The 24,760-nt window shown below is 42.1% G+C and overlaps 1 protein-coding gene across 1 annotated transcript in view; it reads left to right on the top strand.

Moving 5' to 3' along the window:
• The window catches only part of gprc6a (G protein-coupled receptor, class C, group 6, member A), a gene marked incomplete at its 5' end in the record, with an annotated part of 127,727 nt that overhangs the window by 99,889 nt on the left and 3,078 nt on the right, over nt 1-24,760 (top strand). Inside the window, 5 exons of the mRNA XM_080742896.1 lie at nt 3,869-3,945; nt 16,910-17,061; nt 17,246-17,540; nt 18,768-19,562; nt 19,747-19,962. Coding sequence (XP_080599022.1) covers nt 3,869-3,945; nt 16,910-17,061; nt 17,246-17,540; nt 18,768-19,562; nt 19,747-19,962 — 1,535 coding nt within the window. The remainder of the gene's footprint in view (nt 1-3,868; nt 3,946-16,909; nt 17,062-17,245; nt 17,541-18,767; nt 19,563-19,746; nt 19,963-24,760) is intronic.

Here is a 24,760-nt window from a genome sequence, read left to right as displayed (position 1 = left end):
CCTCTCCTCTCCTCTGCTCTCCTCTCCTCTCCCCTCCCCCATTGTCTCTTTCTCATGAACACATCCCCACCTTGATTTCATTACTTTGCTGGCAGGGGAAAGTAACACTCAATGGAGGCCAGATGGCCATGCGCGCAATGTAAAATTCTAGATATTGATTTGACCCAGAGAGTTACAAATGGATACATTAACACTGGGGATTTTACACTGTGCACTGCACTCCATTTTTTTCTCTCTCTCTCTCTCTCTCTCTCTCTCTCTCTCTCTCTCTCTGTGCACACCCACCAACATCCACACAGAATGTACAATTTCTTTTCTTAATTCTAGTCCACAACCATCCATCATTTCTCTAAAACAAGGGTCTTCAACGTTTTCAGGCCAAGGACCCCTTAGCTGAGATGGAGATAAAGTAGGGACCCCCACTTCATATTGTATAAAATTGTGTAGCAGATTTTCACTGATTTCATAGATGGATTGCATTGACTTGTTTGACAGTGACAGCATTGTCATCAGTCTATGTTGGATTTGTGTTAATGTGTTTTTTCAGACATTTAACCACTGAACCTCTACACCAAACCTATTTGCCAAAAATAGCCGATCTACAAGCTCTCAATGCCTCGCTAAAGTTCTCCTGAGAATAGGGATGCGAGGGTTCAAATTTAAAATAATTATCCTATATAATTGAGATGTTTTTTGTGATAATGGGGATATATGAAGCATTGTTAAAACACTTTGTTGATTCATACAATGAATGCTTGTTAAAAAACCCAATAAACAAATGTTTAAAAAAAATATATAATAATTATCCTATCACACAGAGATTTTGGCTGCCCCCCTGTAGCAACACTGAGGACCCCCTAGGGGTCCCAGACCCCCTGTTGAAGACCCCTGCTCTAAAAAAAAGAGAGAAAAGGACCGGCTTAAGTAAATTAAATTTAAGGGGTTAAGTATAATTTCCCTTGTGTACAAATGTTCACGTGCAGAAATATTATGCAGATACACGTTTACAAGCCAGTGGCCTCCGGTTGCTGTCTTTCAATCCAAGGGAAAATGGGCCTGAATGGTGACACTAGTAGATGCTAAAATATATCACATAAAAAGGCCAAGAAACATTTTTCTTTTATATTTCACCTCACAGTCATGGGAGCCGTATATTTCCTAGGCGGCTTTTTCACACTGGCGAGACCTTGACAAGCTGTGTCGACACCTGGGCGATTTGGCTTCTCCCTCAGCCAGCTGTGACCTACTAGACCAGGGAGGATGCCTCTCTCTCTGCTCTCCAACAGCTGTGTCATCCAAGCTGTAATATCCCTGGGAGCACATCATCCTCAACTCTCACTGGCTCCAAAATCTAATCGTCCCTTCGTTGATCGCATTATCCTGGCTTCAGCGAGCGCTGCTGGTGGCGACGGGTGTGTTTCATCACGTTCTACTGTGTGTCTGAGGAGCACATAAAGTCATTACAGGTGAGTGATGGGGAGTCTCAGGGTCAGATCATCCTGTCCTGAACACGTTTGATGCATCCTGTACCATTTAAACTCTAGCTAGCATATCTCTATTCTGGGGGGGGGGGGGGCATTCGGTGAGATTTATTGCACACATTTTTGGGGTCAGCTTGACACTTTGGCAGAGTTTGGGGTCAGCTTGACACGGCAGCTTATTGGCCACCAGTGGACACACAGGTCATATACTGTAGACATCATATTCTGTAAACCAGGGGTCTTCAACTAGGGGGTCCTCAGAGTTACTATAGGGGCTCCTCCAAATCTTTGTTTGATAGAGACTTTTGAAGCGGTGAAAGCCGCTTCCAAGGAGTGGCTTTGTCTGTCCCGTACATGTTTTTTTGAGGATTCCCATAGATTCCCAAGGAGTGGCTTTGTCTGTCCCGTACATGTCCCGTGCATGCAGAATTGAGGATTGGTCAAGCTTCACATGACAATTTGGCCCTCCAGACAAAATCATTCATTCATTCAGAATTCATAAAAATATAGAACTAAAGCACATAGAAAGTATAGATCTAGAACACAGAATGTATAGATCTAGAACACAGATTTCATATAGCTCTAGAACACATCGAATAAAAATGCACCGCTTCACTTCGAACCGAGGTTTGATTTTTTTTCCTTCTTTTTTATATTAACCACTTGAACCCTAGTGTCCTTATTCTGAGAACTTTCGCCAAACATAGCAGATCTACAAGCTCGCTGCGAGGCATTGTGAGCTTGTATATCATCTATTTTTGGCAAAGAGCTTTGGTATAGAGGGGAAAAAGAGCCGACCAATTACAGAGTGAAAGGTCAAGTGTATTAAGTATTAACGGTTCAAGTGGTTAAATATCTGAAAACACAAATTGACACGAATCCAAAATACACTGATGATGGTGCTGTCAAACAATGAAACTATATGGAATCTATGAAAAGGTTGTGGGGGTCTCTCTCTCAACTAAGGGGTCCTTTGCCTGAAAACGTTGAAGACTCCTGCTGTAGACTCTACTTTACAGTATGTGTAACCTGATGATGATGATGATGAAAGCGAACAGGGAGAAGTGGGCAGCTTGTTAGCGACTCCTGTGTGGATTCTGTGGTTCACCCACTTTCCAGGGAGAGTGACAGAGCAAAATGCTCAGGGATCTGCCTGTCTCTCTCCGCCTTCCTTCCTCTCAATCTGGCCTGTCAATCTCTATCTGGCTCTGTTTGTGCATGTCCATCTGCTTCTCCCATTTCTAAACAAGAACGCCAAAGGATCACAAAGAAACGCAAAACATCTGTGAAAGAGGTGATGGTTAAGCATGATCTGAAGACAGACAGCAGGTTACACGGTAACCTTTTTAGCTTGGGGGATCCACAGTAAATAAAATAAAATAAACTATTAAAAAATAAAAATAATCTGTAACCCCAAAACCTCAAAAAGTCCACTTTTTCTGTCCCTTTTCTGATTGGACAAGCTTCACCTGACATCACTATATGTAATTGCGACCGTAGGTCTGTCCGTCAGTCAGTGAGTCAGTAACACCTCAATGTCTATAGTTGACCTGTTGTGACATCTGTCACACTCCATATATGACCAAGGCAGCCTGTTCTGGCAATCATATATGGAGATCCCTGATGTTATCAATATTAAGCCCATATTTGGCAATGCCCAATGCCCATAAATGGGCGCTCCTTATGGGCAAGACAGAATTAATTTGCAAGTCAGACTGCTGACTATCATCACCTGGATATCCATATATGAAGATGCCCATCAATATTAAGCCCATATCTGGGAATTCCCATAAAATAGAATCCTTTTATGCCCATCAATATTTGGCCCGTATCTAGGAATGCCCATATATGGACATATTGTGTCAGTCTAACCAGTGTGGTTGCCGCGACACGAGTCACACTTGCAAACTCGCCCTTTAGGACGAGGTCACTTCTCGTCCTTAGGGACGTCTTACTGGTATAAATGGTAAGATAGAATTCATCAGGAACAGTAGTTCCTAGTGTGAACCCACAAATAAATTACAAGCGTGGAAATGGCTGCCCAGGTGTCTTTTTCAGAAGAGGATTTATTCTGTCCTGTGTGATTATGACATAATATGAAGCCCCACCTCCACGACTCCCCTTGGTGCAACCACACTTGCAATTTACGAGAATTTCACCTTTCTAGTTATTTATATATTTATTCTCTTAGACCTGAACCTCCAGAGTAGAGCTACAGCTTCTGTCTTTTTCTTGGCAGGTGTTGGAAGCAAACGGCCAACACCGCTTCAAGGAGCAGTACTCCCCCCATAAGTCATCATTGTGATGTTGGATGGATGTCTGGCCGCCTGCAGTACTGAGCATCGACTCTCCGCTCTTTGTGACCTCTACTGTGTAATCTTCTTCAGTGAATGTCACCCCCCAGGCTGGGACTCACCTGTCCCCATCCACAGAGAAAAAGAAGTTTTGTCAGCTCCCCACAAAGGTCCTGCTCTGACCTACTGTAGTTGCGACCGTAGGTCGCATTTACTACCAAAACCTCCACCGGCTGTCTGTGAGTGAGTGAGTGAGTCAGTGAGTCCGTCACACTTTTGCCCTGCTCATATCTCCACAACCGTTGCCCCATCCATGCCAAATTTTGCACACACACTCCTTGACTGCCAAACTACAACCTCCAAGGACCCCCGGAGCCCCAGGGAAAATGACCAAATGTGCAAAAATGACCAAATGACCACCCCAACGGGGCTGCTCACAGGGAATTCCCGGGGACCACCGACTCCTGGTGCTCCAGAACGGATGCAAAAGTGGTGGCGCCCCCAGTGGAGGACCCCCTGCCACTGCAGCGCACATAAAATGCCATAACTCGGGCTAGGAGCGTCCGGGAGAGCCGGGGCCGGTACCTATTCGTCCACCAAGGCAACGCGGAGACCCCACCCCTCATTTCTCACATGGCCCTATTCTAGCGCCACCTTCAGGCCGATTTTTAAAACACATTTTTGGACACTGCTCCTACAGTTTTTGCCCTAAAATCACGAATATCACTACACAGCATGTCTACACTCATGTCATCAACATGGATCAGGAAGATTTTGGAAAAACAAATTTTAGCCCTATTTGTGGAGACTAGCCCTTACCCGTTCAAAGATATGAGCTCCGAAATGATGTGCAGTGTGTGGGTTATGGGGTGTGCACTGTGCACACAGTATATGAGGGATGGAAAGTAACTTTAACTGGTGCTTGCATGTATAATATGTAGGAGCATCAATGTAAGAAATACCCGTTTCGTTTAATGGCTATAGAGATACTGTGTACCGATCTGCATGATTTTTGGACAACATCTGTAACAGGGCCAGACAACCGCCCACCCGCCTACACACACACACACACACACACACTGAGCAGCTTTAGAATGGGGTCACTGTGACAATTTCAGCCTTTATAATAAATGATCATGAAGTTCACGCCATGTTTCAACAGCTATGGGAATGGCAGGGGTGCTGCTGTTCCCTTTGTCTTTTGCAGTGAAGAAAGTTGAAGAAAAATAACTAGAAGTGATAATGGGGTCAAATAACTGTGCGGCTTCCATGTGCATGGAACAAACATCACTTATGACATCAGACCTCACTCAGTCATTTAGCAAGGTTTCAGCCCTACCATCAGACTGACATGAACTTCCATCCATTATTAAATTACAGTGAAATATTACAGTGAGAAATACCGTATGCACAATATTGCTACTTCATTGGCCTACTAGCAGTGTGCACAAGAAATGTGGCGCTGCTCTGTCCAGTGGTTTGTGAAGGCACGCACGCACACGCGCACACACACACACACACACACACACACACACACACACACACACACACACACACACACACACACACACACACACACACACACACACACACACACACACACACACACACACACACACACACAGCTACACTGAGGGCAGGTTGGCCTCTGAACACTACAACCCATGCAGTCAGCTCAAAGAACTGACCGACTGAATGCCAGGTTTACGAAATACTCGCTGGAGCGCTTTCAAAATCCCCCCTTTTCACTTGCGTTCCGGACACGCTTTCAAACAGCGTTAAATGAGATGTAGAGACTCTGTCATCGTGCGTGAAGGCTGAGAATACTTAAATGACGCTTCGAATTCCTCTCTCCTGCCATAAACAGACCTAAAACCATAATATAACAGTGGTAGGAAGAAAATGTCATACATGCAACCACTTAGCACTGGTCAAACAAACAACAACACATTTCTGAATATGATTTAAAGTCCATGTCTGGACACTGGGCTCTGCAATGGCTGCATGTGACTGCAGAAAAAGTGGCCATAAACTTGTATTATTAGTACTGATGATATTTCTTTACTATGATCCTGAATCAGTAAACCCTCATGCCACTACCACAGACCTTGAGAGCCTGCACAGCTCTAAGCTCTTATCAACAGCTTTCATCTCTCTCCATTTCAATGGAACCTAATTTTGTTTTTGTTACTTTTGTTCATTGGGCCTTAAACATGACATAAGAGTAAGAGTCAATGGGGCATCTTCACACACAAACTCACCAAAGCGGGCCTGTCTGCGAACTTGACAAAGTGCAAAAAAAAAAAAAAACTGCTTGTGCGCTGTTGCTTTGTGAAGCTGCCTGCCCGGGCTTTGGCTGAGACACAAGCAATTTGAGCAATGTGGCGGTTTGGAATGCACAATTCTGTGGAGGAATACACAATTTAACTAAACAATTGAATGTGTCTGAATGAGACAGAGAAAGGACTAAAGAGAGAGGAGGACATATAGATGAAGAAAGAACCAAAGATAGAAATACTAAAGAAATTAGACAAATGAGAGCATGTGATTGTGGTGTGTCTCTATATTTTCAGAAGGCCTGCAGGCTGTTTTTGTTACCTACAGTCTCCCCGGCGATAGCGACTCTTTGAACCTTATCTCCCTCTGTGAGTGATAGGGGATCAGTCTACGGCAGACATCTCTCGCCCTCTCTCCCCTCACTCGCACTACAACACAACACACTCGTTCCTTTCTTTTCTCACTACTTAGCGCAGAATCCCAGCCTCCTCGCCCACACAAACAATCTCACCAACCTCTCAGCGATTTTAGCTCTTGCACGATACAAAAATAAAACATCCCAGCTCAGAGAGCACACTAAGCACGACATTTCACCACATGACACACAACGCTAGCCACACTACGCCCGTCCTTTCCTCAACAGCATTGGTGTCAAAACAAAATACTGAGTATATTCTGGGGAATAATTTCAGTTTATTTCAGGATAATTCACTTTCATTAAAATCACTCTAACTTTTTCTAATTCACTTGTTTTGACCCCCCAGAAATGTATTGAAATTGAATGTAGTTTTGGGCCTTGAATTTATTGCTATTATCAGTCATTATTATTCATTTTATAGTCATATTCAGTCTGGCACCTTACCAAGACGAGCCTCATCCAACAGCAGGTGTAAATATCACACCCCTTTCTCCTACCATTTTCTCACAGTGTGCCCCATAACCATTTGCAAACATCTTCAAAGTCATGTTCATTTCCCCATTTTCTACAACCCCTTTATCCAACAAAATCCTAAAATAATCACCTCCTCAAATAACCCAATCCCATAATCACCTCTCACCCTAAAACCCAACTCAGTCCAGCGGCTTTTTTTGTTGTTGTTTTTGCTCCACTAGCGGCAGAGCTCTAAAGATGGATATGTCAGTCAATCCGTCCTTCAATCTGCCCACCAAACAACAACATATCTAAAACGACCCGCTGGATTGCCATGGAATGGAATAACTTTGGTGACCCAGTGGTCTTTCCTCTAGCGTATAGTGTCTGTGTCATCATTAAGCCAGAAATGTCCACATCACTGTGTGCTGTAAACCACCACATGCTTCCTCTAATACACACAAAGACACCAACGAGGCCTTTCACCAGAAGATTCACAATATTTTCCCCAATTACGCTCCTAGTCTGAACGTTTCAGGCAAAAATTGTGCACTTTATGAAAGAAGCATGAAATTTGGCACACAGTTAGAACATGCCATATGGAACATTTTTGGCTATAGGGCCATCGCAGACTTGTCTTGGGAAACTTGTGGGAGCCAATCAAAGTTGGGCTCTCATAGACATAAATAAATATGCTTTAAGTAGCATGTGAGGGGTCAAAATAGGGGTTTTTCATGATTCTGAATCCAATGCAAGCATTTGTTTTGCACGAAAAACATTGCTTTCCGAGAAACGGCCGCCACAAAACTGTGAAAAGTGATGACTCATCACAAAACCATGGTTTTATGGGGTCCGTTTTTAGCCCAAGGAATGTTTTTCATGCAAAACAAATGCTTGCATTGGTTTCAGAATCATGAAAAACCCCTATTTTGACCCCTCACATGCTACTTAAAGCATATTTATTTTTTGTATTATTTTACTGTATAGTAAAGTCTATGAGAGCCCAACTTTGATTGGCTCCCACAAGTTTCCAAAGACAAATCTGCGATGGCCCTATAGCCAAAAACTTCCCATATGGCATGTTCTAACTGTGTGCCAAATTTCATGCTTCTTTCATAAAGTGCACGATTCCATCAAAATACTGCCCGAAACGCCTGGACTATCCTGACTGATCAGGAGTTCTAACCTCTCACTCAGTGGATTCCCCTGACAGCTTCTCACCCGCAAATACTGCCGACTGTGTCATTAGACTGCTCCTGGGAATCGAACTCGGGTCTCCGTGGTGGCGAAAAAGTTTTGATTCCACCGACGTCCGACGCCATTTTGTGCGCCCGAATTCATTAGGGGCACATGTTTTAGTAGTTTTAGTAGTTCTAAGTTCAAACATTAGCCAAATTGTAAAATAAATATAAGAAATAGGCAAACATTTTGAAAATAGCCGATCTACAAGCTCACAGAGCTCAAAAACATTGTATTGAGGACTCATAAAACTTTTCTGGGACCCATTTGAATGACCACCTGTGGGTCCCGGGACCCATTACATTGAAAACCTAGTAACATCACTGCATGATGGAAGACCTCATCATAATCACGTCAACTTCATTTGCTATTCTTAATCCAGAAAAAAGCATTAGACGGAAGGCAAGTGAAGTCTATGTACTTGATCAGTGGAATGCAGGGACCCCAGGGGTCCTTGAGGGAATTCCAGGAGGTCACCAGCAAAACGAGGAACAGTTTAACCACTCAGGCCCTGTGTTATTCTTTCACAGAAATACATCAAAAAGAGGATCTGGAAGGCCTGCAATGACGTGCCCACAACATACTGGTGTAAGTGTGTACATTACTGTACTTAATTACAATTTTGAGATATTTGTACTTGAGTATTTCCCATTTCCAATACTTTCACTTAAACTCTACTTATCTCGGATCCAAATATTGTACTTTTACTCCACTACAATTATTTGAAAACTTACTTTGCAGATAAAATTATAATATTATAAAATATACATTAACACACTTTAGCCCTATTTTATACCTAGGCTATTTGAAAATAGCTGATCTACAAGCTCACAACACGTCGCATCATGACACGTTGTGAGCTTGTTGATCTGCTATTTTCAAACATTTTGTACTTTTACTTTTGGTGCTTTAAGTACATTTGGATGCCAATACTTTTGTACTTTTACTCAAGTACATTTTGAATTCCGGACATTAACTTGTAACTACCTTGCAGTATTTCTACCTTGCAGTATTGATACTTTTATTTAAAGGAGCTATAGTCAACTTTTTCTTGAAAAACAGATGCTAAAATAAAAATAATGTTTTGAAAATATTTTATAAAAAATAAGCTTCATATATGTGTTTCTATTCAAAAATTACACAAAAAGCATAACATAATGATAAAATAATCATTTTGGACATTGTCAGACCGACACTTTGTTTACATTCTAGTCTATAGACTAGGATGTAAACAAAGTGTCGGCCCTACAATGAAAAAGTTGACTATAGCTCCTTTAAGTAAAATGTTTGAGTACCTTTTCCACCACTACTCAAAACATGGACACTAGGTTGGAGAGGAGGAGATTAATTTCACCTGCTAGAACTTAATTCAACTAGAAAGATGAAATTCTGGGAAATTGCAAGTGTGGTTGCCTACTTATAGTCTGCATAGCCAAAATGTCATGTGAAGCTTGACCATTCCTCAAGCATGCACACTCCTCCTCCATTGAACTCAATGGACTTTTGGGGTTGAAAGTTTATCTAGTCTAGAAATCTAGAAATAACCAGACAGACTGACTGACTGACGGACAGACTGACTAACAGCCGGTAAAAGTCGCTCTAGTACTATAGTATAGTAGTATAGTGTGTTGCTCTGTTGGGCAACCACACTAATGAGAGAATGTATAGGAAAAACTATTCAAATGATAGATTTCACTCTCACAACTGTTATCTCCCCACCTAGAATATAGACAGTTGTAGAATACTGTATTAAATCTAATCTAACAAAGATCTTCTCTTAAGGGGGTCCTGGCACACAATATTCTCAAATGGGGGTCTATGGCCTAATATGTATCAGTGTCAGGCAGAACTGTCAATGATGTAGTGATGTAGACACTTGCCTGTGGGGGGCCACAAGTATTTCCTGTTGGTCGCTAGCCTAGGACTGAATAGAACAGAATCCCCATCACCACCACGCATGGCTCCCCTCCTTCGCTGTTTACCTCTCAGCTACTGTGTGTCTCTCTCACTAAGGGTGTGGTCAAATGGAAAGTGGATGGCCAGTTCTTCCCTTATGCATTTTTGATTTCGATTATTGGGGTTGTTGAAGTAAGCGATAACAGGTGGGATCTCAGAGAACACCCTTGATCCCTTGACAGCACTGAGGAAAGCATCATATTCCAGGAAGATAGCAGATCCTTGCCTCCCGCTTAGATTCTCATGGAAAGCTAAGAGTGACTGGGGACTTCGGATGTCAACACCATATAGGAGCAATTTATTATACAAAGACCCTTCCAGAAAATTATGATTCAGCAGGCCTAAAATGTGTTGAAGCAAACCAACACACATACAGTATAACTAGACTGGACTCTGTTGAGGTGCCAAGTGCCAACTTGCACCTCATGCAATCGTAGCCATGTATGGCCTACTTGCGCGCCAGCAGAGCATATCATATCAGGTCGCACTTGTTGATGGTGACTTCACCAAGAATGCTGGTCCCTGATTGACTACGGGCGTAAACACAAACAGATACGCAAACAGATACGCCACATACAAAATCACCAAACACAGTACTTGCGCACTCTGCTGGCACAAGTAATTCACCCTTTGTCAGCCTTCTGGTTGGTCCCTGACTGACCAACCAGCAGGCTTTATCTGCCTTGTCCCACCCTGGTTCCGCCTTTTTGATGTTGAATTTGCTAAAACATAATTTTTGGAGAAATAAAAACATTTAAGAACATGCTGAGTCACTATACTGCCACTGAGCAGCTACATTTGACTGAAACCAAGTTTGAAATTAGAATTGAACACACAGAATGACAATACGAAGCAACTGAATTAGAATGGTAGTGGATGGAGTGTCCCACCGAATGTCCCACCAAGACACTGCAACCAATGGGTGTGAAGAGGGACAGGACAATGGGCGGGACTTGACAAAGGGTGAATTACATGCTGGATTCAAGCCTGGGTGGTTTTGCTCGCTAACAACAGTTTCAGCATTTAGATATCTTTCATTTTGACATATGATGTTGAAGAGTCATAACATTTGTGGTCAAATACTGATTGATTAGTTATGAATGTTTTGAAAACCAATGATATTTCATGAAACGTGTAGATGTGTGTGCATGTGCATGCAGTATGTCAGTACTTTGTGTCTGGCTGCATATTGTACAGCCGCCAGACAGAGCTTAATGAAAGTATAAGAGTGTATAGAAACATTCAGCGGTCTGTTTAGGGGTGTGCACGGCAACAAACACAGGGATTGGTTATCATCCTTGCAGTGTATTTGGAGGTGTAATCAGACACACAAACTTGCACAATAGGCTTTTTGGCCCACTGCTGAAACAATAAACACGGGGGAATAATTGAATGAAATTCAAGGATTGTGAAACTGAGCCATGGAGCCAGAAATGCTGTCTATCACTCAACCCCATGCTGTGTCCACTGATGAGTCTCACTTGTGTGAACAATGACCCTGATGGTCAAAACATACAGCAATCGCCCTTCTAAACATTGTTGAAAATATCGTGTCACCGCAGGGCATTAGCTCACAGCAAAGAAGAACAAACCAAAGTGCCTCCTACTATAACCTATAGGCGCTGTATGACCCCAACCAAAGGACAATACTGACACCAAGTGGGGTAGGAAGAAAACACACTGATTTGAATTTAATTCAACCTGTGTTTTGTTGGAAAATATCCAGAAACAGGAGGTTGTAGACAGAGATGGGCGTAAATACATAAAAACATATTTGAAATACAAAAATACTATGTGAAATACTGAGAATTTAGATTTGTTTTTTTCTCTTTTTTCCTCCAAAATACTTTTTACGTATTTTCACCCATCTCTCGTTGTAGGTATGTAGCTCTAAAAATTCTATTTTACCTCATCCCAGCAAACATCTTACCAATATAACCAATGGGGTAAAGATATAGGGGTATAGATATGTGCTAAATTGTGTCCTTTACAAAATTGGACTGTATTTCTTAAACTGACAGGCCACCTTGAAAATGTTGGAATTTTGCGTGACCCGAGGTTGATTATAAATTAGGGTCATATGAAGGTCATCTGTGCCAAACTTCATTCTTGCATCTTGTATTAGATATTGTAAATCGCTGTGGATTAAGAGTGTCTGCCAAATGCCTAAATTGTACATTGTGTTTTATCACCAACTGAACTATCACATATTAAAATCAGCTCCTTCACTTGGAAAGGAGTCAGCTTAGGTGGTTCGGGCATCTAGTACGGATGCCCCCCGAGCGCCTTCCTAGGAAGGTCCTCGATGCACGTCCCACTGGGAGGAGATCCCGTGGCAGACCAAAGACCAGATGGAGAGATTATATCTCCAGACTGGCCTGGGAACGCCTCGGTATACTCCCAGAGGGAGTGGAGGAAGTTGCGCAGGATAAGGAAATCTGGAGGTCTCAGTTGGAGCTGTTACCCCCGCGACCCGATTCCGGATAAGCGGTTGAAGATGGATGGATGGATGGATGGAATTTCCCACCTGACTAAAATGAAAAAGATTGAGAATCACAGCCCCAAACCACCCACCTTCCTCCTTGCTGTCTTCAGACACTTCACAGGTGATTATCTTGAAACAGGAATGACTCATGGTTGCCTTTGCCTACTGCCTCCATGACACTGTCATTCATCTAGAAAGACAAGAAAAGCATCAATTGTTTAACTCGGTTCAACAACAAACTTGTAATAGTCTAAAATACCTCCCCCTGTCCACTGTAAATATCTTCCTTTTCTTTTTATTTTATTTTAATTTGTTCTTATTTTTGAATGCTTCTTCCCTTTTGTTATTGATGGATGATATCCTATGCAAAGTAGGCTTACTGTCAATGTTATATGAGATGGGATCTCCTTTTAGTTGACCTTGTACCAGTGATTTGTACTGTCATGAAATTAATTGTTCCTAAGTAACCTTCTAATACATCAATCAATCAATCAATCCTCAAAAGTAGCCTGGCTGCTCAAGAACAGAACTTGATTGATTTGTTACTTTCCACCACTGACAGTATATGTAGGCCTATGTTAGTCTTTCTAGTGTGATGCGTGTCACTCATGTCATATGACACACTGTGTCTGTGACTAGCCTCGTACCCGCCCCTCTTCCAGAAACCATTTCATTGGAATCCTCCTGGAGAACGGAAGTTGGTCGTTTACTAGGCTACACTGTGACCTGGTGTTGACACATGTTCTTTCCACAGAGGTAGGCTAATAGCTTAATGGCTTTCCACATCTTTATGTAGGCCTATGTTAGTCTTTCTAGTGTGATGCGTGTCACTCATGTCATATGACACACTGTGACTAGCCTCGTACCCGCCCCTCTTCCACACTGTGACCTGGTGTTGACACATGTTCTTTCCACAGAGGTAGGCTAATAGCTTAATGGCTTTCCACATCTTTCCACAATGAATGCCACTTGTCACGAATGTATTCAATGTAGACCTGTGAATGTGAACATTTTGAATTTGAACATTATTATTAATAAATACATTAATACCTTCAAACAGCTAGTCGGCCTATTACACACAGCAGGTGAAGTGGGAAACGTAGGCTATGTTGCTCTTCCTCCCCATTTCCTCATTAAAGAAACAAAAATAATGGGCTATAGAACAACATACCATAGTCTGCTGGCGTTGCTTACAGAATCCGGGGTTGAAGCACTCGATGGTTAATTACATTGAACCGAAATGATATATAAGTTTAGCCATGCCTATCGAGGAAAATATTGGAAGGCCCATTATATGCACGTAGCTGTAGTCGTAGCAATCACTCAACAGCTGCAGCACTTGTCGTCGGTCCTATGCACACAGTAGCAATCATTTAGCACACAGGTGTTTGCTTATGTAATGTTTTTAAACTTTCTCGCCAGAACAACTCCTTTTCATTCTGGGGTCTGTTTGCGGCTCTTGATTGCCACCTGTTGGTAAAACAAGAATACATGATATTAGGCCCTTATAGTGTTTGTAATGTATACATGTAACACATTTCAAGATGACACTCCTCAATCAGAGATTGCAAACAAAAATACATAATTATGTGATATGCTTTTTTATTGATTGATTGAGAACATTAAACACTTTATTAACAGTTTGCAAATAGTACAGTCATACAATCATAATGATGCTAAAAGGACAACTTTTTTCTAGAATATAATTTTTCATGGTCCTAGACTAGAGCAATGGTTATGGTACTATGTCAGTGTCATGAATAGAATTGGGAAGGGGGGAAAGGCACTAAACAAACTGTAGACACAAAGGAGAAAAAAGAGACTGTACTGAAGAGAGGAAAATGTACTAGAAATACTGTTCCTACGAAACAGTGTGGGCTCGCTCGTGACTATATTCTGCAGCGTGCTAACTGTCATGTGAAGCTTTTGTACTGTCTGCGACGGAACTCACTATATAAATAACCGCCTTTATACTGTCTGCGCAGCCAGGAACTCACTATATATAAATAATGAGGATAACATAGTGTTCTCGCCTTTCAGGCGAGCCCACAATTATTACCATACCCTGCTTGTACACCTTCTGTAATGCTATCAAGGTGATCAATAAACAAAGCAGAAAAAAAGAAGAAAAAAGGACAACATAACAAGTGTAGCCCCCACAGTTAGTACCAGCCATGAACCAACGACAACAGCTTTGCTAATCGGGCTCAGCCCTATTAGCACGACTGGTTGTGCGTTGGACTGGCGAGTGAGAGTCCCGGGTTCAATCCCCGCTTCCGCGCATCACTACAATCTGGCGTTGTCGGCAGGATGAGGAGCGTGATATCCTTGCGTGAGGGACAGGTCCACGTTGTGTGCGGCGGTGCGCGGCATGAAGTGTGAAGCGCGAGGACGCGCTCCAAAGATCAGGGGGGTGATTGGAGCCCCCACAGTTAGTACCAGCCATGAACCAGCGACAACAGCCCTGCTAATCGGGCTCAGCCCTATCAGCACGACTGGTTGTGCGTTGGACTGGCAAGTGGGAGTCCCGGGTTCAATCCCCGCTTCCGCGCATCACTACACAAGCAATATTAAAGGGCTTGTTTCCACACTAATATAGGCTATAAGATATCATTTACACTAGTAGAAATACACTTTCTGTACACAAATATGTACTATTTGTGGTGGGGGGGTGTTAAGCATAGAAGTCTAGGACCAGTTACAAATTGCTGACAGGTGATCTTTTATGGCGGTTTTGAAGGAAAGTAAGGAGTTAAAACACAATTTTGTATGGCTTTTGGTAGTTTGGTGGCTTAGCAGTAGAGCAGATTGAACCCCATGTTTGTGCTGAATCTAGGCTGAACGAGACCTGTGGAGCTCCCTCTGGTGTTCTGTATGTGTGTATCTCACGTCATTGTTTTAGCTATTAGTTTGACAGGTAAAAAGGCATCCCTGATCCCTTGAGCATTTTGTAGACAAGCCCCATTGTACTCTGTCCTCTACCCTGAGCCAAAATCTTTCACCTCAAGATGCATACACACATATGTATATCCTTGCTCTTTCTCTATGTAATTATACAAACCTATGCTATGTGATGACCGACCTTTCAACAATTTTTTAAAAACAAATACAAAATATTAAAGTAACAACAACAGCAGGGCAGCTTCAAGAAAAAGAAAAATAGGGGGAGCCTTCACATTAATACACACATGGAAGACGAATACAAAGTCAACATTCGCAAGACACAAAGAAAAGATGAACAACACCTCCGACGTTGTTTTGCCAGTATAGCATGGTACCACTATACTACTAGTATGGGTACCACCCTTCTATAGAACAAACATGGGTAAATTATTTCTACTGCATCGTCTACTCAGTAGACAGTGCAGCCAGTAGACTACTGGCTTCCTTCAAATCAGGCCAATAAATCTGTCTCTGAGGAGGTCAAAGGAGGAGGTAAACTGAACTCACTTCTCCCATAAAAAGGTGCTGGCATTCACTGCCTACAGTTTGTTTTAATTTTCCCCTTTTTTCTACTCTAGTGTTCTACATATTTGTTGATGTATTCATTGTATTATGGTGTTATTTTTATGTTGATGAATTGAATACATTGGACCACAATAGAAACAAGTTCCCAGGACTTTATCGTGTTATCCCTTTAGCTCAAATGTCTGACTGTACCACATGCTGTTACATTTATATCTACTAAGGTATTCAATTAATCAAAAAACGTGTTGGTTTTTGATTGAGTTCCTGCCCAAATATCTTTCACTGGCGAGATTGTCATCTAAAATACAACTCCAGGTGTCAATATAAATCATTTTCAAATACAGTAGCAATAGTAATATCTCATGTTTCTAAGACAGGCTGAGCAGCATACTGGGTCAGCATTATATAAGCATTTTCTCAGTGAACCTGATAAGACAGGTGCACCTGCATGTCAATTGCAATATTCATCTCTTCACGTGAAGACCTATAACTGTCAGTGAAATATGAGTCATCCAGCTGCCATTTACCAAAAGTGGGCCGGGCTCGAGGGGAGGAATACTAGATGTGACTGTAGAAAGAAGCAACAGGGAAGTTATTTTTCTGAGGATGCTTAAAGGAGGCTGTATCACTCTGCCAGCGGCTGTCAAAGAGTCCGAGTAAGGGGAGATTCTCAACGAGGCTATAGACTAGAGAGAAGAAAACAGTGGAAAGACATAAGTGTCATAATTGTGTATGTCAGAGAGAGAAAGTGACAGAAAGATAATCTAAAAGGGGAGACAGTGGAGCAGACATGATCACCATGGGTTCTGTTCTTGTTCTTCTCCTTTTGCTTTTCCAGATGGAAACTGGACAATCCTCAGGAGGAGATTTTACAACTGCAGGAGCTACAGCTCCTGGTGACGTCATCATTGGAGGACTCTTTCCCATCCATGAAGCTGTGGAGAAAAATGGCAGTAATATGTATGAACCTGCTGTTCAGAGATGTGTCAGGTGCGTTCACTGTATCCAATATGATTATGATAACACCCCCCTTCCCTCCCTCCCTCACACTCCCTCACTCTCTCCAGTTTCTCTCATGCCCGTGGTCATTTTCTCCACGTTTCCAATCTTTTTTTCATTGTGTGCATTGTTGACATATGATACTGACAGCAGCACTTTGTGCCACCTCAAGCAGGTTGAGCAAGGGACAGCTCACTGAGGCTCTGGCAATGATCAACGCAATAGAGACGATCAACAAATCCCCCAAGCTAAGTGACATTGGTATCACTCTGGGATATCGAATACACGACTCCTGCCATGATGTCAGCACAGGACTGAGGGCCATGGATGACTTTGCGCATCAGGATGTCAGTGGCGGAGGACAAAACAGATCCGCTAACGGCGTTGCAGTGGCAGCTGTCGTCGGGGCATCCTATTCTGAAATGTCCATCTCCATTGCCAGGGAACTAACCCTCCACATGATCCCTCAAGTAGGTTTCTTTTTTTTTTCTTTTGGGGGGGGGGGGGGGTCACTTTCTGAAACACTTCTTTCATCCACACCATGGCATTGTCAAATCACAACATAAGGCCATAAAAATATTTTATCTTTATAACTGAATATCCGGACAAATACCAATTAAAAAAAAATTACTTTACTTTTACTTTACTTAAACCACCACTGGTGGTTTGTTGTCATCTGCATGCGAAAAGCTAACTGCTGACATAATGTGTCTCAGATGTCTACGGTAACTGGACTGATGTTTTCAAGGCTCAGCTCACACAGCTGAGACACATGCATGTCACACAAAGCTTTCTGCACCAAACTCCACCTTGCCTGTCCCTACACAGCTGACTAACAACTACACCGTGACCCCACCTCAACACTGATATGCTGCAAAAGTGTTACACGCCCCAGGAGTGAGGCTCGGTAATACTAAAGATGATAAATTTGATAAGTGTGCAGAGCAATCTGAATAAACGGGGAAAAACAGGAGACAGGCTCGGTTTTAGTCTTGTTCTCTCTTTCTTCCTTATCAGTATAGTATTAACAGTAATACAGTTGCATTATTGTTCATAAAAGATTGACTTGATAAAATTAGGAAGAGAGGCTGCAACAAAGCAGAGAGCCCGCAACACTCCAAAGTCTTGGTGGTGCACGGCTCAATATCATGAAGGAATGAAGAAGTTGCCAGCACACAAGGAATCTCCTTTTCACATGTTTATTTACCTCTCTGGACAGAGAACAACAAACGTACGTTTCGAGCCGTCTGTCTTCCTCAGCGTTGTGCCAAGATGACAGGAAGTGAGGTATAAATAGTGTGTGTTAAAATCAACTGTGATATGAAACAGGTGACGTATGTCACCCTGAAAGTTCGTTGTCCTCGGTCCAGAGTGGTAAATAAACATGTGAAAAGGAGATTCCTTGTGTGCTGGCAACTTCTTCATTCCTTCATGACTTGATAAAATAAAAATGGGACCATACGTTTGTGTACAAAAAAGGTCAAAGTTGAATTTGCATATTCTCTTGGATTTCATATTCATCGTTTAGTGAGACTGATTTTTTTTCTAGATGACAAAATAATGGCGTAAATTGTCATTGAACTTCTCTAATTACGCATACTTCTAGCCCTTGTAGCCCTTGTTATAAAACAGAATTGAATGACTCAATGAAAACACAAATTAGTTATAACATAGTTCAATCTTCTGCCTTTCTACAGATCAGCTACTCATCCACAGCTGTTATTCTGAGTGACAAAACCCGCTTCCCTGCCTTCATGAGGACCGTCCCTAATGACAGCTATCAGACGGCTGCCATGGTCAAGCTGCTGAGTGACAGCGGCTGGAACTGGGTGGGAATGATCACCACAGATGGAGACTATGGCCGATCGGCCCTGGACAGCTTTGTCACCCAGGCCTCAGAAAAGGGCATCTGCGTGGCCTTTAAAGAGATTCTCCCTGGATCCGTGAGCAATCCGGAGTTCCAGTCTGCGATGAATCGAGCTGCCACGACCATCCACAAGAGCCCAAAGGTGAAGGTCATAGTGTCATTTGTCAACCCTACTCACATGGAGGACCTGTACAAAAAGTTGATTGCGTTGACAGGAGCAGAGCCAAAGTCACAGTCTATAAAGAGAATATGGGTAGCTAGTGACGCCTGGTCCTCCTCAAGCTCTGTAATTGGCAACGTGACACTGGAGGAAATAGGAGACATTGTGGGTTTTACCTTCAAAAGTGGAAACCTGTCATCATTCGTTCACTATCTGAAAAAGCTGGAGCTGGAGGACCAGGTAGTAAATAACTCTTTTCTGGAGGAGTTTTATGCACAGATGAATATCAGTAGAGGAGCCCCGGGGACCATGTCCAAGTCCAAGGCTTTGGAGATCCTAAGATGCAATACAGACGCAGGCTCTGTCTTCAGCATTCAGATGGCTGTGAATGCCATTGCCCAAGCTGTGGCTCATATCTGTACCCACAAGAAGTGCAAAACACCAGGCTCACTGACACACCTAGAGGTACTAGAACATTTTCAAAGCTTAAAACATGTTAAAGTGTGTGTGTGTGTGTGTGTGTGTGCGTGTGCGTGTGCGTGTGCGTGTGCGTGTGCGTGTGCGCGTGCGCGTGCGCGTGTGTGCGTGCGTGCGTGCGTGCGTGCATGTGCGCTCACAAACAATTGAATCATCTGCATGCATGTTGTAGGTCCTGAAAGGTCTAAGGTCCCTCCAGTTTGAGCAAGAGGAAAGAAAATACAAGTTTGATGACAAAGGAGACATTAACCTGGGCTATGATGTCGTAATGTGGAGGTCGCAGAGCGGGAAAATGAGTGTGCGAAACGTTGTAGCTGAGTACCACCCAGTCAACAGCAGCTTCTCCTACACCAGTCTGAGCAACAGAAGACAACTGATGGGCTTGAGGGTAGGCCATCCATCATACCTTCACACAGACACAAACATCAATTCTGTGCTCAAGGAACAGTGATTCTCAACCCTGGGATCCCTAGTTTGACATGGATTAGGCCATGGACTGCCATTTGATACAATATCTTTGTGTTAAAGGGATATTTCACTTTCAAAAAAACTTTTTGTCATTTTATCGTCTAATCAGGCTTTTGGGAACACCCAGGAATTTCTTCATTCAGTATTTACCGGTAGATATTTGATATTAATTTCCCCCAATTTTCCCCCTTCCAGGACTTTCCCATGCAAACCCATTGTAACTTCAGACTCCATTTTAACCATGATAGATTCAATGAAACAACTGTCCTTTTCTTCTGGTGACTCCTAACACCCTCCGAATACGTGAGCAGGCCATGTTTTTAACTTTTTTCATTTATTTTCAATAATCTTTTATTGTATTTAATAATTTAGATTTCCCCAAATAGTCTACTTGCCAGCCCATAGAGCCCCATTTAGTAGGGGGAATTAAACTCAGAAAATGGCCAAATCGTTACGCGGCGGATAAAAGCACCAAATTTGGTACACATGTCCCTTGGGTCATCCTAAAACATCCTAGAAGGGGTGCCCAAAAAAATCTTAAACAGGAAGTGAGTTATGGACAAATTTCAAAATGGCCACCTAAACTGTTTACTGTTGACTTAAAAGACATCAAAAGAATCTCCAAAAGCATAAGATTTGGCACACATGTCCCTTGGGTCATCCTAAAACATCCTAGAAGGGGTGCCCCAAAAAATCATAAACACGAAGTGAGTTATGGACAAAAGTCAAAATGGCCGCTTAAACTGTTGACTGACTCAAAATACACCAAAAGAATCTCCAAAAAGCATACAATTTGGCACACATGTCCCTTGGGTCATCCTAAGACATCATAGAAGAGGTGCCCAAAGAAATCTTAAACAGGAAGTGAATTAATGACAATATTGAAAATGGCCACCTACAGTGTTGGCTATTGACTCAAAACCCCTATAGAATCTCATAAAGGCATACGCTTTGGCACATGTGTCCCCTGGGTCATCCTAAGACATCCTAGAAGGCGTGCCCAAATAAATCTGAAACAGGAACTTACTGACAAAATTGAAAATGGCTGCCTACAGTATTGGCGATTGACTCAAAAGACAACTAAAGAATCTCATAAAAGCATACGAAAGCATCCCAAGACATTCTAGAATGGGTGCCCAAAATAATCTGAAACAGCTAAACAAAATGGAAAATGACCACCTAAAGCAGTTGACCCAAAAGAACACAAAGTTGGTTCCTTCCTTTCCCTATGTAAAGCGACTTTGGGTACTTAGAAAATAGCTATATACATTTGAGCTATCATTATCATCATTATTATAAAGGGACTTCATAAAAGCCTATAAGTTGGTACATATTGAGTACTGCTTATTATCCCAGAAGGGGTTATTTATTGTATGGTTAATCCTTTTGAAGTGCTTAGCCAAGAATCAAACAGTGTTACAGTGCTTGAAATATACACCTGTGTTCTGTATGACAAAACAACGGACATTAGGCAGTTTAAGCAGCCTGTTTCTACAACCGCAACGTGAGGCGGGACAACGGCTGCTATGACGTAATCGCCGTAGCGGTCAAAATCTTTAAGCAAACAGCCATCGGCGACGGGTTCCCACCTCTTTTACTGGACGCTTTGGTTCCCATGGTGATACATACAGGCAGCAGACGTTCCAGTCACTATACGTGAGAAGGGAGCTTCTGGAGACGGCCGCGACGGCGACACGTTTATCTATCGAGCGATGATCATTTCCGGTTACCGTTTTCATCTGCCGTAGCCGTCAAAAGCTTAAAGTCGCTATTATGAAACTGGGAGGACCTGTTTGCTCATAATTTTCTCTCAATGGAAACCATTCCTCCCACACAGGCTGCACTGCTACAACATTCAAATCGAGCAGTAGCCCCTCTGTTCGAGAAAGTGTAGATGCTGGGTTACCTTGCACAGCATTATGTCAATGTGCTGGTCATTATGAAATGGCACACATGAATGGTTACTAAACACTAATCACAAAAAAACAGTAATGATCTAGAAGAAAGGTTAGAGTGAAGATAGACCAAAATAAGCAAGAAGATGTTAGTCTGGGATCACTTCACTTTTCGGGCTTGTAACCGGTCTGGAGCGGAAACCACAAAACGTCATGTTGTAGTCCTCAAAGGACTACAATTTGCCGGAAAGATCAAACCGGATTCAGTTTTAACCCAAAATATTCCCCTGCGCTCAAGGACACACTTTTAGGGCCTACCTAATAAACTCCTTGATGCGGAGTAGTTTTGCTTTTGAAAAATTCGTTTGGTATGTGCATCTTTTAGTCCAACTTTTAGCGACTGGCAAGACTACACTAGGCTACTCGAGCATTTTAATAGGGATTGGGGAAACAAACGGAGGGAACCAAATCAAAGCGACGCCGCTTCTTCTAGTGGTTTCCGCGCTCTAGGCGGAAACCAAACGGGCTGTTGAGGTTAAGAAGATGTAGAGTGCAAAATAGAAATGCAGAGAGTAAAATAAGAATATGCTGAAGATAAGATGCAGAGTAAAATAAGTATGAATATGCATGCAGAGGGTTAGATAAATAAAGAAGGTTCAAAGACTAAAGTACATTAAGGGTAGGGTTCTATCGGGTTTTGATGGTATGGTAGTGCCATTCTCTGTTTACTCTGTGCGGGCAGCAAACGGGAGCCAGTGGAGGGAGCAGAGAAGGGGGAGATGATGTACACAAAGAAGGGGGATGTACATTGTACACAGAAGGTAGACTGAAAAATACCCCAGGTTTATGCAGACTATGCAGCTGTCAACTGTTTAAACAGTCTTTTAGAATTACTTCAGTATGGTCCCTTCCCAAACAAATAAATAACCCCTTCTAGGATATAATAAGGTGAAGGCCTACATGCCAAATAATATGTTAATATAGTGTCCCTTTATGTTTTCTTTTGTGTCAACTGCTTTAGGTGGCCACTTTGAAATTCGACAAAAACCCTCTTCCTGTTTAAAACATATTTGGGCACCCCTTGTAGGATGCGTTAAGATCACCCAAGGGATATTTGTACCACATTTCATGCCTTTATGATATTCTTTACTCTTTAGGTGTCTTTTACATCATCTGTCAATACTGTAAATTAGGCAATAACTAACATCCTGTTTCAGATTTCTTTGGGCACCCCTTCTAGGATGTCTTAGGATGACCCAAGGGATACATGTGCCAAAGTGTATGCGTCTATGAGATTCTATAGTTCTTTTGGTGTCTTTTGAGTTAGAGGTCAACAGTTTAAGCGGCCATTTTGACTTTTGTCCATAACTCACTTCCTGTTTAAATAATTTTTGGGCACCCCTTCTAGGATGTTTTAGGATGACCCAAGGGACATGTGTGCCAAATTTTATGCTTTTTGGAGATTCTTTTGGTGTCTTTTGAGTCAACGGTCAACAGTTTAAGTGGCCATTTTGACTTTTGTCCATAACTCACTTCCTGTTTAAGATTTTTTTGGGCACCCCTTCTAGGATGTTTTAGGATGACCCAAGGGACATGTGTGCCAAATCTTATGCTTTTTGGAGATTCTTTTGGTGTCTTTTGAGTCAACAGTCAACAGTTTAAGCGTCCATTTTAACTTTTGTCCATAACTCACTTCCTGTTTAAGATTTTTTTGGGCACCCCTTCTATGATGTTTTAGGATGACCCAAGGGACATGTGTGCCAAATCCTATGCTTTTTGGAGATTCTTTTGGTGTCTTTTGAGTCAACGGTCAACAGTTTAAGTGGCCATTTTGAATTTTGTCCATAACTCACTTCCTGTATGAGATTTTTTTGGGCACCCCTTCTAGGATGTTTTTGGATGACCCAAGGGACCTCTGTATCAAATGTCATGCTTTTATCCGCCGCGTAACGATTTTGCACTTAATTCCCCCTACTAATTGTGAACCCGGACATATTGAGTACAGTAAGGTTTTATGTTAGAAATGTTGAGTATGGGTCCCCAGCATGTAGAAACTGCCGGATGCTAACTTGCATATGTTGAGCAATTTTCATAATTTGCATAATTCGATTTATTTAGCATAATCCCCCATAATAATGGATAATATGTCAAAAACTGATTGGCCGATTTGAACAATATTAGAGTGGTTTTGGGGGTTATTGAGGATGCTGAATCCATTTTCTAAATTCAAAATGGCCGTTTTAAACCGGAAATGGCCTTATACCAACTTAAAGTGGGTGATTTTGATACTTTTTTGTTGATTTTCCAGTTGGTATATGGCCATTTCCGGTTTAAAACGGCCATTTTGAATTTAGAAAATGTCAAAAATGGATTCAGCATTCTCAATAACCCCCAAAACCACTCTAATATTGTTCAGATCGGCCAATCAGTTTTTGACATATTATCCATTATTATGGGGGATTATGCTAAATAAATCGAATGATTCTGGCAAGTGGACTAAAAAGATGAATAGAAATCAATGAAAAATGTTATCGAAAAAACACGGCCTGCTCACGTATTCGGAGGGTGTCAGGAGTCAACAGAAAAAAGGACAGTTGTTTTAATTGAATCTATTCTATCATGGTTAAAATGGAGTTTGAGGTTATAATGGGTTTGTATAGGAAGGTCCTGGAAGGGGGAAAATAATATCAAATAACTAAGTACTTACTAAATGAAGAAATTCAAAAACTGTCCTTGGTGTTCCCAAAAGCCTGATTAGACGATAAAATGACAAAACGTAATCCTTAAAGGTTCATTTGGACCCTTGGGGCCCCCGGACTTGGT

Source organism: Nannobrachium achirus, assembly GCF_963921795.1.
Source record: "Nannobrachium achirus genome assembly, chromosome: 2".
Classification (NCBI taxonomy): Eukaryota; Metazoa; Chordata; class Actinopteri; order Myctophiformes; family Myctophidae; genus Nannobrachium; species Nannobrachium achirus.
Note: the sequence above shows the minus strand (reverse complement) of the source record. Positions and strands in the feature narration are given on the sequence as shown.